Source organism: Phacochoerus africanus, chromosome 9 (genome assembly GCF_016906955.1).
Source record: "Phacochoerus africanus isolate WHEZ1 chromosome 9, ROS_Pafr_v1, whole genome shotgun sequence".
Taxonomy (NCBI): Eukaryota; Metazoa; Chordata; class Mammalia; order Artiodactyla; family Suidae; genus Phacochoerus; species Phacochoerus africanus.
The window spans coordinates 26,640,136-26,657,752 of NC_062552.1; the positions used below are offsets into that span (position 1 = coordinate 26,640,136).

The 17,617-nt window shown below is 38.5% G+C and overlaps 1 protein-coding gene and 1 non-coding gene across 2 annotated transcripts in view; one reads left to right on the forward strand and one right to left on the reverse strand.

The window, feature by feature from the left end:
- Window positions 1-14,406, forward strand: part of BMP5 (bone morphogenetic protein 5) — a 127,103-nt gene extending 112,697 nt beyond the window's left edge. The window contains exons 5-7 of the mRNA XM_047796978.1: window positions 7,202-7,278; window positions 8,841-8,951; window positions 12,588-14,406. Of these exons, the coding sequence (XP_047652934.1) occupies window positions 7,202-7,278; window positions 8,841-8,951; window positions 12,588-12,737 (338 nt within the window). The 3' untranslated portion in view covers window positions 12,738-14,406. The remainder of the gene's footprint in view (window positions 1-7,201; window positions 7,279-8,840; window positions 8,952-12,587) is intronic.
- A 2,588-nt stretch (window positions 14,407-16,994) lies between these two features.
- Window positions 16,995-17,098, reverse strand: LOC125137084 (U6 spliceosomal RNA). Its single transcript, XR_007137389.1, has one exon. It is a non-coding gene; the product is annotated as a U6 spliceosomal RNA (small nuclear RNA).
- Window positions 17,099-17,617: the final 519 nt, after the last annotated feature.

Consider the following 17,617-nt stretch of genomic DNA (forward strand, 5'->3'; position numbering starts at 1 on the left):
GGAAAAGACACATACACTAGGAATTATTGGGTGGATCAGTTCTTCTGGAGTGGGTACAAGGTTGTGGGAGAGCAGTTGAAGTAGAGCATCTAAGCAAGAACTAGGTATGGCCCAGGAGACTTCTTGAGGGACTCAAGAAAGAACAGACATTTTCCAGAAATGGAGGGGTGGATGAAGCCACTTCAGACTTATGTGCACATTGTAGAACCATGTACCAGTGTCAGGTGGTCAGTGTGCAAGTATTCTTGTGTGAGAGCAGTGTGATGTCAGCTAGAAAGTCACGCAGGGACCAAGTCATAAAGAGTAGGTGTGTCATGGCCAGGAAGCTGGGTGTTTCTGTGCAGGCAGTTGGAAAAAGGAGTGTCACAAGAAGATACACATTTTTAACAGTGAAATTTGGCATCAGAATGAAGGATGAGATGCCAAGGGAGGAAACTGCCAAAATATGATGAGGAGTCTGGTCCAACACCCCAAGCGATGAAGATCATAGATTGGAGAGAGGGGAAGTGGAAACCAAAGTATCTGGAATGGGGCCAGTGGAACTCTGGTGATGGGAGCGTCAAGCAAAAGTGAAAGGCGCAGGGAAAAGACACAGCTATGAGCCCCAAGGGTTAGATGAAGACAGGACTTGAACCACCATGGAAAGCAAAGTAAGACAGAAATGTCCAGGATGGGGTCTCTGGGGGTCCTCAGCGCTTTAAGTGAAGTTGAAGGAGAGAAAAGCAGATAGGAGGAGACAGGGATGAAGGGATGAAGGGTTATCTGAGGACCAAGGTCCCGGAGAGGATGTTAGGGGAGTATGAGGGCAGAGGACTTCCAGGAGGTTAGCTAGGCTAGAGGTGGGTCGGTGAAAGGGGGTTGTAGATGGATTTCACGTAGGGTAGGAGGGAGAAAAAAACATCAAGAAATGTACTAAATTTTCTGGCGTGGGCGATCCTGTTAACCAAGTAGAGAGCGTGGAAGGAGTGTGAGGTCAGAAGCAAAAACAGTGAGTAGGAAGCGTCTAGGAAACTGTCACGTAGAGATGTTTGGCAGGTATTTGGAGACTCAGGCTTGTGGACAGGATTTTATGGCAACAAGCTCTAAGGTGAGTGTTTGCTGCATCATTCACATGGATACTTTGCCAAGCAGAGTTAAGCAAACACACCGGGCAGTTGTTATTTTGTAGTATCTGTTCTGTGTCACACATTCATATGTAGACAAACACAGTTATCCCTACACAAATAAATAACAGTAATTCCTATTGGGTTATAGGTACATTTACTGGATGTGGGCGATGGGGATTAATGCAGGGTAGCCTTAGCAGTTCAAATCCCTCATCATTAGGGAGAATTCTTATTTGTTTGGGGTTTCTCATGCATTTCTCTACCCCCGAAGCTATATAAAAATTTGCATGACTGAATCATCTACAGTAGCCCCCTTCCTGCTATTGTACCTCTTAAGTTTTCATGCATTTGTCATTTCCATTTTCTATGAATTAATTAACACCCTGACGCTCTGGATGCCGACTTCTGTTATCTCCCTCTGGGAATTCAGGAAGACGATGTTAACATCACCTCCTTGGTGTTGAAACACAGTATTTCATCATATTTGGCTTGTTTAAGCTGTTGATGTGCTTAAATGTCAAATTCCACTTTGGAATTTTTTTTTTTTCTTTTTAGGGCCACATATGTGGTATATGGAAGTTCCTAAGCTAAGGGTTGAATCAGAGCTCCAGCTGCCAGCCAACGCCATGGCCACAGAAACACAGAATCCGAGCCACATCTTTGACCCACACCACAGCTCACGGCAACGCTTGATACTTAACGCCCAGAGCAAGACCACAGATTGAACCTGCATCCTCATGGATGCTAGTCGGGTTTGTTACCACGGAGCCACAAGTGGGAACTCCTTTTTTTCTTTTTAAAAATAGATTTATATAGGAGTTCCCATCGTGGTTCAGTGGAAACAAATCTGACTAGCATCCCTGAGGATGCAGGTTTGATCCCTGGCCTCACTCCCGTGGGTTAAGGATCTGGCATTGCTGTGGCTGTGTGTAGGCTAGCAGTTACAGCTCCAATTCGACCCCTAGCCTGGAAACCTCCATATGCCATGGGTACGGCCCTAAAAAAAATAAAAATAAAAATAGATTTATCTAGATTTTCTTTCTTAAAGAAGCTAACACTAGATTTTAAAGAAAAAGAAACTTATACTGGTATATGGAGCTTTTTGGACTTGGTTTTCTTTTGTGCTCTTCATAACTAGGCTAGTATGTGTCCATTTGGTTGTTTCCTCAGGAACTAGTGGACAGACTATTGAAGCCCAATGCAGATCTCAGGATTTTTTAAAGCACATGTTTCATTTTTTAAAAATGAACATACATTTTTAAAAATCAAACTAAGACAGAGATTCAATTTGCATTATTTGGATGAAGGCAATTACAAAGTACAAACTTCTAGTTATAAGGTACATAAATACTATGTACAACATGACAAATATCATTAACACTGCTGTACATTATATATGAAAGTGGTTAGGAGAGGAAACCCTAAGAGTTCTCATCAAAGAAAACATTTTTTCTATTTCTTTACCTTTGTATCTCTATAAGATGATGGATGGCCACTCGCCTTACCGTGTGAATCATTTCATGATGTGTGTCAGTCAAACCATTCTGCTGCACACTTTGAACTTACGCAACGTACACCTTGAACTTGTACAATGTTGCAGGTCCATAACGTTGGAAGAAAAAAATAATAAAATAGCTTGTAAGAAAAATGCACGCATTTACATTGTTACCAGAAATTGACCATAAACAAATTGGCATCACGTATTTAACAATATTTTCTATATTTTGACACTGATTTCCCAATATTATTACAAGTAAGAGGCAAAACAGAGAAATAGCGTGCCTGTGGCATCTGCTTTGTGGTTGAGAAATGCTCATGCTTTTCTAGTGTTGGCTGACTCCAGAATATTTAGTAGTTTCTGGTGTGAGTTTTCATTTGTGGGGAGGTTCATCTACAGTGGGATCATGTCCATCTCATTTTCATATTTGAAGGGCTGCCAGTCAATCTTTTTTTAAAAAGATATAAATCTAATTTCTTTGCCCTTCATCCTGCTGGTTGTTGTGCCAACCATTTGGTAAACCTAACTGCAGACTTTTCTGGTTTGGGTACAACATTTACTTCACTCAGTATCCATTAATTTTTATTTCTGACAGAATAAACATATGGTCTGAACGCTCTATGAAATCAGACTCTTGGAACCAGATTCTGTTATAAATTTCATTGCTCGTTACCTTTATGTGATGTTACATTATATACATCACTTAGCCTGCATGAAAAGCTGCATAGATGGAACACATCTATTTTGACTTTTAAGTTTTACTTTTTTTTTTATAAACATGGAATTCAAATAACCATAGACATAGTTTATGGCTTTTCATATATACTTGTATATATTATTGGCCATAAGATCTTTATTCGCATTCAGTGTTTTTAATTAAGACAAGGATGGATGAATAAATATCCCCATGATTGTCAGATGCAGGGTTTGGCAAAGTAATGCCTGAGAGCCAAATTCAGCCATCGCCTATGTTTGTACGGCCTAATTGCTAACAATTGTTTCTACATTTTTAGATCTGTAAAAAAGGACTCAGAATAGAATAATATTTATTTTGTTTCAGGCAAAAATCTTATGAAATTCAAATTTTAGTATCTATAAGCAAAGCTTATTGGAATATAGCTACCATCCATCCATTTACATACTGTCCATGGCTGCTTTCATGCTACCGTGGCAAAGTTGAGTCATTGAGAAGGGGAACTTGTAGCCTGAAATATGTACTATCTTTCCTTTTCCAGAAAAAGGTGGCTGACCCCTGACCTAATGCATAGCTGACTTAAAAAAAAAAATTCTCAATGTCAAGAAGTTTGTGAAATCAAAGTAATACCAGAATTATTCCTTTTCCCTAAAAATGATACAACATTCAAACTTAGCCATTTCCTGGTATGGAAATGGCTTTTGTTATAATAAGCATGTTTATTGTCTGGACAAAGTTAACTCATTTTGCTATTTCTTTTTTTTTTCCTTTTTTTTGTCTTTTTGCCTTTTTTAGGGCCACTCCCAAGGCATATGGAGATTCCCAGGCTAGGGGTCTAATCAGAGCTGTAGCTGCCAGCCTATGCCAGAGCCACCGCAACGTGGGATCCGAGCTGTGTCTGCAACCTACACCACAGCTCATGGCAACGCCAGATCGTTAACCCACTGAGCAAGGCCAGGGACCAAACCCGCAACCTCATGATTCCTAGTCGGATTTGTTAACCACTGAGCCACGAAGGGAACGCCTCCTTTTGCTATTTCAATTAGTTACAATATGCATGTTTATTGTCTGGACAAAGTTATCTCCTTTTGCTATTTCAATTAAGAGAAAAGTTTACCCAAAGAATGAGTGCTAAGTTTCAGATATATTCTCTTTTCTCCATTTTCTGTCATTACATATTTGATTTGTTCTAATGAAGGTAATGGCACATAGGAATAACTCTGACCTAGAAGTAAAAGAATCTCTGAGTTCAAATTTAATCATTATCTTGTTTCTTAGACTGACATTAAATAAATAGTTGAAGTCACAGATGACAGGGTCTGCTAAGACAGGCCCCTTGGATCTTGGATGCACCTACATTTTCCTTAGAGGTTGGGGATAATTAAGCTGGAAGGTGACATCTAAGACAGGCTACTCTTCGTAGCAGGCTGCTACATTAATTTGCCAGAGACTGTCAGAGTGAAAGTAGCATTTATTCCTAATGGACACATTAGCTGTCTGAAAATGAAATATTTTGCATCTCTCATTACCCTAAATTTTTTCCTCTTTCGTATTTTGTGTTGGAAATAATCCACACAGTTTAGCTTTGTGAGTATGTTTTGTATAAAATATGAGTAAACCCAAAGGACAATAATACAGATTTTCTGTAAAGTTCTGTGTTTCTTCAGCATTTTACTTTATTCCAGAAACAAGTTGGGAATGCTCTATTTTTAATTCTTTCAAACAATTATCAAAGGTTATGGATTTTTCAGATTATAGTCCAAAATAAATGATGGAAATCATGCATTTCCTTTGCCTCAAATCACTCCTAGAACCCTCTGAGGAATTCATCCTTCAATTCCTCAAAGATTTATTGAGTACCTACTGTGTGCCGGGTACCGTCCCTGACACTTAAGTTATATCAGAGCACCAAAGGGAACCAAACAAGGTTTTTACTCTTGTCAGGAAGATTCTAGAGGGAGGAAACAGGCCAGAATCAATATGCATAATAAATAAGTAAGTGGGCTAACATACAAAGAGGTGATAAGCAAAATGGAGGAAAAAAATCAGAGCAAGGAGAAGGAGATCAGGAATATCCCAGTGGGAGCTGGGGTGGAAATAGGGCAGTGAAGAAGGCGTTGTCAACAAGATAATGCATAAGTGAAGGGTTGGAGGAGCCTGAGTGTTGGGTGAGGAGGTGTCTAGGGGAAGAACATTGCAGCAGGAGGGAGTGAGAGGGAAGGCCCTAAGGCGGGAGGAAGCTGACCTTGTGCAGAACAGCAGCATGACCAGGGTGGAGTGAAGGAGAGGAAGCAGGTCGGAGAGGTGATGGGGCCAAAGCATTAGAGCCTTGTAAGCCTTCGTGATGCGGGAACCACAGTGAGACTTTTTGCTGGAGAGTGACATAGTTCAGTTGACTCTCTAGCAGTCCACTTGGCGGCTTTGATGTAGCAGGGCCAGGTCAGAGCAGAAAGAATAGCTGTGAGGACAGTGCAGTAGTTCAGGTGAGAGATGATGGTGGCTTGGACCAGAACCTGCCGTGGAGGGGGTGAGAGTGGGTGAATTTTGGTTGTATCTGAAGATAAAATATGTAAGGATTTCTCAACAAATTGGATGTGAAGGTGAGAGGAAGAAAGGAGTATGTTTTGACTCCAATTCTTTTGTCAGTTTGATTTGCCTGAGAAGTGCTCTCAAGTCATCTGCTGGTGGAACACGTTTGCTGGGGATGGGGTGGGGAGGGAACCATCAGAATCTCCACTTGGGGTATTCTGAGTTTAAGATATTTATTAAAATAAAACCAACTCTGTAACATCCCAGTAGGCACTTTCTCAGTGCTGGTCCCATGGAAGAATTTAAAAAGTATTGTGTGAATATCGAATATACATATATGGCAAACACCTCTGTAGTTTGAGTGAATTACTCAATGAGCATCCACTGCCAGGCAGGTATCAGGCTGTGGCCCATTAGGACACAGAAGGTCCAACCTAATCCTTGGTAGAACCTCTTAAGGTGGAGTTCCCATTGTGGCTCAGTGCTAACAAACCCAGCTAGTATCCACGAGGATGTGGGTTCAATCCCTGCCCCCATTCAGTGGGTTGAGCTGTGATGTAGGTCACAGATGCAGCTCAGATCCTGCATTGCTATGGCTGTGGTGTAGGCTGGCAGCTGCAACTGTAATTCAACCCCTAGCCTGGGAACTTCCATATGCCACACATGCAGCCATAAAAAGATTTTTCAAAAAAAGAACTCAACATAGTATCTGGAGGATGTGGGTTTGATCCTCAGCCTTGTTCAGTGGGTTAAGAATCAGGCATTGTTGCAAGCTGCAGCATAGGTCACAAGTAGTGTAGGCCTGAAGCTGCAGCTCTTATTCAACCCCTAAACTGGGAACTTCCATATGCCAAGGTGCAGACCTAAAAAAGAAAAAAAAATATTAAAAAAAAAAGTGGAGTTCCCATGTGGCTCAGCAGTAGTGAACATGACTAGTTTCCATGAGTGTGTGGGTTCTATTTCTGGCTCTGCTCAGTGGGTTAAGGATCCAGTATTGCCTTGAGCTGTGGTGTAGGTCCCAGATGTGGCTTGGGTCTGGCATTGCTGTGGCTGTGGTGCAGGCTGGGAGCTGTAGGTCCAATTTGACCCCTAGCTTGGGAACTTCCATATGCTGCAGGTGCGACCCTAAAAAGGAGAAAAAAAAAAAGAACCTCTCGAGGTAAATAATGTTGTTATTTTACAGAAGAAGAAACTTGGGATGAGTGACTTGTTTGAGGTTCCCATGGTTAGTAAGCAGCTGTAGCTTTGAGATTCAAACTCATGTTTTACAGCTTCAAATACAGCCTCTTTTTTATTTTATCAGTGATCTCATAAGAGAAACATTTGTATACTTAATATATTGCCATTTATTTAAGATCTGATTTTTCTCTTCAGATTACAACACAAGTGAACAAAAACAAGCCTGTAAGAAGCATGAACTCTATGTGAGTTTCCGGGATCTGGGATGGCAGGTAAGAATGGCAGGTCAACTTGGTTGCTTCTTTTCTGCTTTATTATAAATCTTCGGTTACTTGCAGTCTTTGTCAGTAATTTTTCCAATATGGTAACCAATTATTTTTGACATGACTATTCAGTGTATGGATTATCAGCATCATTTTCATTTCTCCATTATCCTTTTACCATTGAAACAAAATTATTAGTGTTGTGGTTAAAAAACAATCACGTTGCCGAAGAGATGCAACCCTTTCATCTTTAGAGAATGAAGAAAAGGTGCTGTTGTTTGAATATCCCAAAAGTTTGATTTTAATACCAATTTTCCAGATTGACTCTAGCAATTCCATTTACCTCCTATGGTCCCCACTATTGGTATTGGAAATAGAATCCTCCACTATGTCTCTGTCATAAAGTAGATGTACAGAAAAAAATTTTTTTCTTGTACTTGAAAATCTTGGAGTTCCCACTGTGGCTCAATGGGTTAAGGACCGGATGTTGTCTCTGTGAGGATGCAGGTTTGCTCCCTGGCCTTGCTCAGTGAGTTAAGGATCCAGCATTGCTGCAAACTTTGGCATAGGTCACCGATACGACGCAGGTATTGCCGTGGCTGTGGTGTAGGCCTGCAACTGCAGCTCTGATTCGTGCCCTGACTCAGGAACTTCCATAAGCTGTAGGTGCAGCAATAAAAAGAAAAAAAAAACCTTACTGCTTCCTTTTACATGTGTTTCACAAACAGGGTGAGAAGGAGGATTTAACCAAAATAATACTTAACCAAAATAATTTTTAATGGCTTTATGTAGCAGTAGTTTAAATTGAAATATTTAGAAGACATTATTTCATTACAATGTACCCTCAGAATATGAACCAATGTATTAAGAAGTAAGATTAACATGTAAATATTTTCAAATTTATGATAAACCTTCAACATGAATTGTGCAGTAATTTTACATTTGTGCCAAGTTTTACATCTCTGGAAAGAAAATTAGGGTAACCTTTATAAGTGCCAATGCTTTTGCTTCCCAATATTTTTCACGTACAGTGATCAGGAATTTACTCCAATTGGTTTCTTCTAAAGAGACTATAAAGTTAACACATGAATGGAAAGAAAAACAGAATGAGAAACAAATATTAAAGCTTTAGGAGGTTGTCAGGCTTCTAAAAGCAAGAATGAGTTATTAAGAAGTAATGAGAATTATCTCAATTAAGTTTATTCTTCTTTTCCTTTCTGGTTCACTTGAACTTTCTGGAGTTCATCATTTCCTGTGTAAACAACATTTAGAATGCTATTTCATGATTACAGTTTTATTCATGAATACATGGATTAATACAGGCTACGAATATCTTACAGAGTGACCTCTTGGGAGAAATTACAGAGCACAATTTCTTATGAAAATATTTGTACTTTCGTTGTAAACTTTAACAATAAATTAAGGGCTTGGGGGAGGCTGTCCTATTAGAATAATTGTTGGCCGAGGAGAGACACCAATCCAGATTAAACATATTGGAATACTTTTTAAGAATTGTTTTTCTGTATTTTTATTTGGCGATGTTATTTCTTATTCTTTTTTGTGCATTTTAGGACTGGATTATAGCGCCAGAAGGATATGCTGCATTTTATTGTGATGGAGAATGTTCTTTTCCACTCAATGCCCATATGAATGCCACCAACCATGCCATAGTTCAGACTCTGGTATGCTTTCTTTTGGTAGGATGGAAAGTGGTTTATGATGCAAACTTCCTATAAAGTAATTTTAAAGGAAAGCGTCCATTCATAGTTAAAAATGCATTACCTTCTCTTCTCAAACTCCTAAAGTAGCAATTGTAGCAAAATAACCATTGCGAATCTAGGCAGGAGATTCAGGCTGGTCTAAAGAATAATCCTGATTCCAGAATGGGGAAGGATTCAGCTAGGAAAATTGGAGTAATCATACAAAGTGGTCATTCTGCACTGGTTTCTTCACTAGGCAATGTGACTAACCACACAGGGGCTGTTTCTAACCTAACAATTCATTAGTAATCATTGCAAAAACATTGAATAATAGCTGTACTGAATTTCATCTGCAGGCTTGTCTCCAATGACTTGAGAATGTTCCGTAATACACTTTGGTTTTATAGAAGTTCTTTAGTGTAGACGAGAAGTAGAAGACCGGTTTCTATTTTTTGATACCTTTTTTCTTTATAATCTTTAAAGTGGAAATTAATCTTCATTTCTTTCCATCCACACTCAGGAAGATAGCAAAGATTTAATCTCTAATAATCTAGATTTATTTTTGCGAAAAAGATAGTGAATTGGTTGGTTTCTGGGTCTCTGAATGGTTGTACTGTATCCAGTGAGCTCAAGAAACCTCTTGAGAGTCTGACCTACCTGCCTTATGGTGTGATTGCTTGATGTGACAGGGAGACAGCCGTGGAAGACCAAGTGACAAGCTTCCAAAAGATGCATAAGCTATGTGATGGGATACCAATTAAAGTCTGGGTTCATAGGAACATTTCAACTATAAGTAACTAGGGCAGAAGAAGGGAACCCATTATTTTAGAATCAAGACAATGATGGGAGTGGAGTTATTTGGCAGATGGCAGTAGGAGACCAGTAGCTATTAGAATCACATCTATCTGTGGGTGAGACTTGTTTACGACCAATGAAAAGAGTAACAGTGAGAATGTGTAAGGAGTTAACTGTTCAGAAGGTTCCTTTTTTTCACAATTAATTTAAAATTTAAAGCAGATATAAAGAAGATCCCACTTTCCTTCTGAATATATATATATACTAATATATATACATTGACATTAAATCCTTGACTTGATTATTTTGCTGGCATCTTACTGACTTCAGAGCTACTCCAGAGCTGGACACTAAAGATGCACATCGATGGCAACTAGGGCACAGGCATCATCAAAAACTCTGGGCATCACCTTGGTGTAAAGAGAAAACATAGAGAACAAATTTTGAAAGGGAGTCATTTGTAAATATCCCCTCCCCCAAGTTTGAAATGTTTATTTTAGGATAAAATCACATAAAATTATCAGGTTGCTTTTTAATAATGAATGGAAAACATTTGGTCATCTTTATCCTTCTCCAATACTATTTTTTCCATCTTAGATTTTTTTTTTAAATAATTTAGCATACCAGCAAACTTATAGGTGTGGGGAGAGACTCTTACCTCCTCCTTGACTGTAAAATTTATTTTTCTTGAAAGACAACCTTAGTTTGCTATAGCTCTTATTTAACTGTCCAGAGTGAAGAAACAAGAGTCTACATTCCAACCAGCAACATCACTCATCCTCGCTTTGATGTTGCTGATGTCATAGAAATACTTCTTTGGTATTGATTCTTGACCAATGAGGTTGCCCTATCCAAAGTTTGGAGTAAATTCTGGGGGCATTTTAAGTTCTGATATGCCTTCATCTTTACTCTGTATAACTATCAGCACTTTTTGATGTAGGATATCTTTCTGGGGGATGGGGAGCAGATAGGTGGTGCAAACTTCCTCGGGTACATGGAATGTCTACAGAGGCCAGCCTTCTATCCTTCTGCATGAGAAGTCATGACCCCTGAAAGCTGATCACAGAGAGAAGGATGCTGCCGTTTCACTGTCTTTCTGTCGGGTCACAGAGAAACAGCCATTATTAGCCTATAGAGAAATACTGCTTGATTTCCCAGAAATGAAGCTCTTTTGATGTCCTTTCAATGACTCAGAAAGCTTTCTGGGCTCCCTTAAGTAGGTACCTAACCCATCAAAGTCCCCTCAGGCTACCCAGTGCTTAATTATTGAAAAAAACACTTTGTCCAATACCCCCCCCCCCATCTCTCATTTTCTTTTCTTATAAATATATAATTACATAGTGTCAGCTTTTAGGACTGTAGTCGAGAAGGCAGTGTCTAAAAGCAAACATTTTTTAAAACTCTGACACGGACTTGGAACGGGACCCTGGGCTGCATCACTGTCCTGGGATGTGGGGCGTAAGTCATCTCAGAACTTGAAGGGAACATGGGAAGTCTAATTTTTTTTTTCCTGGCATTGTGCACTCTCTGCATTTGTTCTGTGAAAGGACATGAAACAAGAACACAGGCGTGTTTGTTGTTAAAGTAAAGCATGTTTGTGATGAATATGTTTGAGAAATGATTCAAGAACAGTCCTTTTTTTTTCAGAGCAATGCCTTGGTGAGCCAGCCAAGGCCGTTGAAGCAGGGGGTTATCCATCACGGGGGTGGGGATTGAGGAGGATAAAGCTGAGGGGGGGACGCACACTGCATCTGAAATTTGGAGAAACCATCCAACTTTCAGTTTTGTGAGGTCTTAGGAAATTTCACATCCGTGTCTGATCACCTCATTTTTCCTGCTGTTTCTGTCCACAAACCCGGCTCCTATATCATTTCAGCCAGGACATTGTGCAGCCAAGACTCTAAGAGCTGTCTTTTCTCTTTGTAGATCCCTGAGGGCTCCGCAGTGGGAATTCCCATAAACTCCTCTGGGGGGAGGGTCAGGGTAGGTGGGTGTGAAAGGGGGAACCAACTGTGTTCAGGCTCCTTCCTTGATTATTGAAGATCAGAGATAAACCGCCAGTCTGATCAAAATGAGAACAAACCCTTGGCTTCAGCATTTCACTTTCCATGTACAGCTACCTTTTCAGGCTTTGCGGGGAGGTGGATATTCAATTTGCAGAATATCTGGGCTCCTTGCTTCTGATGTAGCTTATCCTGCTTTTTGGCACTTGCCTAGGGGAGAAAGCAAGTCAAAGGATATGAAACTCCAGCCAATCTGGTAAAAAATCATGGGGAGAAGAGTTTGAAATCACTGCTTTAAAGCAAGTATTGGATTTTACCTGGAGTTGATTTCGCTGTGATTTTTATGTTTCCTTTACCATGGAAAATGAAGAGTTGGCATAATGTTTATGATTTATTGTTTGGTTATCCTTTTAAAAAATACTTCTTAAGTCCAAATCTTTCTACAGCCCAATGGCGTGGCCTCACTGATTTGCATTTATAACTTCTGCAGTTCTCATAAAGCACATAGAAGGGGTGACTTTAACCAAAAGCAACCCGGTGCTAGATGCCGTTTTCTTCCCCCCCAGGAAAATTTCCACTGACTATTCCACAGCGGGAGTTTTCCTTCCTTGGAAGAATATTTTTTCAAAGCCCCAACGCATAATAAGGACTGGTGGGTCAACTCTAGTTGTTAATACTAAGAATACTTCTTTCACTACCAGCCTCCAACCCACCCACCATTGAACATAAGTAGGAGACCCAGTGGTAGCTTAAGGCGGTGCCTGGGGGTTGGTGATGAAACGAGGCTATCTGTCTTATTTCTTATTTTCTCCCCCTGCAGGTCCATCTGATGTTTCCTGACCATGTACCAAAACCTTGCTGTGCGCCAACCAAGTTAAACGCCATCTCTGTGTTGTATTTTGATGACAGTTCCAATGTCATTTTGAAAAAATACAGAAATATGGTAGTGCGTTCGTGTGGCTGCCACTAATATCAGATAATAATGGGAATAAGGAAAAGATCTGTATTAAGGTTTATGACTACAATAAAAAATATCCTTTCAGATAAAAGGGGAATTTCATGCAATTAGTCTGGCTCATGTCATCTCTTTAACCTATGTACCATATCATGTATATAGTCACTTTTATTTATTTAAAGGTATATATTCTCCTTTGTGGATGCCTTTTCAAGAACATCTATTTTGTAGGTCACTGCACTTTGCAATAGATAGTCCCGTCTAACTTTCCATGGGATATGCTGAGTTCAATTCAATTCCATTCCAACATTTTAAAAATATAATCTTTATACAATTTTCTGAAATTAGAACTCCTTTGACTGTTAAATATTGTTGAAGGAAACTGAATGCGTTTGGTTAGGCTGTGCCAATGAAAACTCTGATAGGATATTTATTTAGAAAGAAAACTTTAAAAAATAACAACCCCACACCAAAACGCTTGGTTGAACACAATCTTTCTTTGAGAGTTTCTGCTCATTAGATAAAGGGAAAGGTCAAACTGGATTTGAGTAAATACACAGGAGGCAGAACCCAGAAGCTGAAAGATTGCACCTAATTGTTCTAACTGTTCGCCTTAACAGCATTGGTGTAACTGTAGGAATATGTTCCTCCTTGGCTTTCAGATTGTAGATTTTGCAAAGAGCTCAAAGCTTCAGGAATTCTGTGGAGACCGACTTGAGCCTGTGTCCATAACTTTCCAAGTTAACACCAAAAAAGGGCAGTACAACCTTCGTACCTCGCATAAATCATGTCCGCCTATTATCTAGAACACTACTGCTGCAGATTTTTTTTCACATTTAAAAACAGTCCAGAATAAAAAAATGACATAGTTCTCCGCTTCCCTCCTCACAGACAAGAGTCACCGCATGCGTAAAATACCCCCAAGCAAAGAGACCGGCAGAGCCACTTTCTGTAGCTCTCTTTTATAACTGAGTTTGCTGATTGATGTGATGCAAGGGATTTTATTTAGGGTAAAAGCACTGAAACTAAACTGGAGGAAATTACCCAAAATCCCAGAATGGCTCTGACAGAATTGCCATTTCGAAAGAACAGCTGAAATCCATTTTTCATATCTTTGAGAATGAGCTCATTGAAAACCTTATTTTGTAGGGGGATTTTGTAAACCTCCCTCCAAGCACAAATAATTCCAAACGGGAAGGTTCTGTTGTGTGTATGTGCATGTGTGTTCTCCCCTCTGAAATTAATTTATTTTCTCTTTGTTTCTCTCTCTGCCTTTTAAAGCTTTTCTTTAACCCACTGACTTTTGGAAGAATGACATTTAGTGGATAACTGGCTATTTATGTTGGCTCCACGGTTAGGCTTATTTACAGTTCATCTAAATAGTCATAAAACAGCATTTATTAATCACTCTTTTGGACTTTTAAAATAAGACTGCTATCAGAAATAGCTTAAAAATGTATGGGCTTGTTCGTAATTCAGAAATATTGCAATGTTGTTTTAAATTACAGTTTATCTTAAAGTAAATTTGATACTAATGCTATTGGGGAGGGTACATTAAGTAATATATTTTTGAATTAATGGTATACCATTATAAGAATAAGAAACGAAAGTCTATTATATTATTCTTTAAATGTGCTGTTTAAATATATTTCTATGTTTTAAACTATATTAAACTTGTGATGCTCCTTTCTACTGTGCTTCTTGATTTGGCTCTTTTTTTTTTTTTTTGTCTTTTGTCCTTTTAGGGCTGAACCCAGGGCATATGGAGGTTCCCAGGCTACAGGAATTGGAGCTACAGCTGCTGGCCTACGCCACAGCCACAGCAACATCAGATCTGAGCCATGTCTGTGACCTATACCACAGTTCACAGCAATCCTGGATCCTTAACCCACTGAGTGAGGCCAGGGATCGAACCTGAAACCTCATGCTTCCTAGTTGGATTCATTTCCACTGCACCACAACGGGAACTCCTTTTTTTTTTTTTTTTTTTTTAAGAGGGATACAGAATGTGAGTATGTCCAAAATTGAGACTATAAGAATATCAAATGTAACATGTTTTAATTGCCAAAACTAGTTTTTATGCAGTTGATTAATAACGCATATTCAATGAACAAAGCAACCATCCATGAAATTAAATATTTTCTTAATCCGTTCAAACAACAAAGAAATTTTAAAATACCAAAAAAAAAAAATTGATGAGAATGAGAAATTACCTTGTTTTTTCTCTTTCATTTAAGAAGGGAGATTTTTTTTTTCACTGCTGTGGCGTGGGTCACTGCTGTGGCTTGGGCTCAATCCCTGGCCCAGGAACTTCCACACGCTTGAGTGTGGCCAAAATTTTTTTTAAAAATTAAAAAAAAATAAGTGAGATATTTGGTGTCAGTATTTTCACATTTCCTCAAATTATATATATGCATATATATGTATATAAAATATACATACACTCATACATATCTGCACCATATGCTCAGTTACATTACTGTCAAATTAGTATTATAGTAAATTATTATTATTGCTTTGCTGATACTCAAGCTATTACCAGAAATCAGAATACCTTGACCTATTTTAACAGGTTCCAAATGACTCAGGTCTTTTTAGCTAGTTATGTATTGGCTTTTGTTTGTTTGTTTGTATGTTTCAAATTTTTCTGCTTTATATGTATTTTGCTTTGTAAAGTGGCCCTAATCCTTTTTGAAAATAGAAGGGCATCAATTACAAATACTCATGTTCTTTTAAACTAAAGCAAAAATAAATCACCTACATTTGAAGTAAAGAAATAAGAAAACACAAAAAAGAAAATCCCCTCCTTTTTTTTCTTCAAGTAAAGAACTGTCATTTTATAATCCCTGTTTCGCCATCATCCAATTTGAGCCTGAGTCTACTGGCTACTCTGCAGTCTGGCAGATTCCATCTCTCAAGACATTTACATGAATAATTAGCTTAGGCTGGAGCTCCATTCAGAGACAGAAGAAATCCTCATTCCCAAACCAAGTCACTGTCTCATTACCATTCAATCCACTGCTCAGTCCATCATCCAGTCTCCCTCTCAGATTACCTACTTTTTTTTCTTTGCATTCTTTTTGGGAGGGGGGCAGGGGCTGGCACTTTTAAAAGTTAAAAGTAAAGATGCCTTTACTGATAAAGCATAGATAACGCTAGGTACACATCAATGCAACTGTATTATATCAAGGTTGGTTAACATCATGACCAAAGAAAAAGTGGAAAAAGCAACAATTTGTTTTTATTTAGGCAGAAAAATGGCACTATATCCAAGTTAGCAATTAAAAAAAAAAGTTTCTGGGAAAATTACTTCCAAGTCTGTTGTAATACTTGTTAAAGGATATTTGAAAGTTGAGGATTGCAAAGACAGGAGAACCTGGATCGGATATAGCCTTTAAAAATTACAAAGACATTTCAGAAAGTTAAAAACTTACACGTTAATCTTTCCATCTTAGTTTCAACTTTACAGAGGCCACTAGCCTCCAATCAATGGGACAGGATGGGTAGGTATATACTTCAGCCTCAAATCCTGTGGCTCATATGTAGGAGGATGAGAGGAAACACTGCAGAAACAGCCTCCAGAGTAAGCAGCCTGGAAACAGGACCTAAGCTGATGGTTCAGAGGGGTGTGGTCAGTGTTTTTTCCTCAGTTCATTGTAACTCTTACTACATGGTGAATATAACAGAGTCTACTTTAAAAGAAACTAGACTGTGGTTATTTTCCTGCAGATACCTATAGAAAAACCCAAACTATGGAAATAATTTTCTACTTTGAGACTTAAGACCAATAAGATAGATGTCTTAGCTTGTGTATATTTATACTTTCTTCATTAAAGCACACTTACACATACATTTATTATTTCTTTATGTTCAATAACTAATTTATTTTTCAAAATTTTTATTATAGTTGATTTACAATGTTCTGTCAATTTCTGTTGTACAGCAAAATGACCCAGGTCATATATATATATATATATTCTTTTTTTCATATTATCCTCCACCGTGTTCCATCACAAGTGATTAGATATAGAACCCTGGGCTATACAGCAGGATCTCATTGCTTATCTACTCCAAATGCAATAGTTTGCATCTGCTAACATCAAATCCCAGTCCATCCCACTCCCTTCCCCTCCCCCTTGGCAACTGAAAGTCTGTTCTCCATGTCCATGGGTTTGTTTCTTTTCTGTAGATAGGTTCATTTTGTACCTATATTAGATTCCAGATATAAGTGATATTATATGGTATTTGTCTTTCTTTTTCTGACTTACTTAAAAAAATATGGAACCCCTCACGAATTTGTGTGTCATCCTAGTTCAGGGGCCATGCTAATCTCTGTATTGTTCCAATTTTAGTATATATGCTGCTGAAGTGAGCACCACACACTTATAAACATATTTAAATAAAACACATACACACATACTTCTAAAGATGTATTGTTTTAAAGAAGAGAGTATAAAACATGAATACAAAATATTTTAAATGAACCAATAGAACTTCTATGAAATAAAAATACAATAATTTAAACTTTATGGGATGTGTTTTAGTGGCTTAGATGTTGTTCATGAGAAACATGGTGAGCTGACAGATCTGAAGGAATTCTCTAGAAAGCAACATTTAGACAGATAACATGATGGAAAATCAAAAAGAACATATGTAAAAGGAGCTGTAACATCCATTTAATCAATATTCCAGAGAATCAGGGATGATTTGGGAGTGAGCAGTTGATCTTCCAATCAAAGCTGTCTTCTCAACTTAGAAAGCAGTGAACAGATAATCACTACCTTCAAATTGCTGAGGAAAAATAACCGTCATTTGGAATTCCATACCCAGCAAAACTATTTCAAATATTAGGGCAAAATAATAACAGTCTCAGGCAAATAAAAATGAGAGAGAAT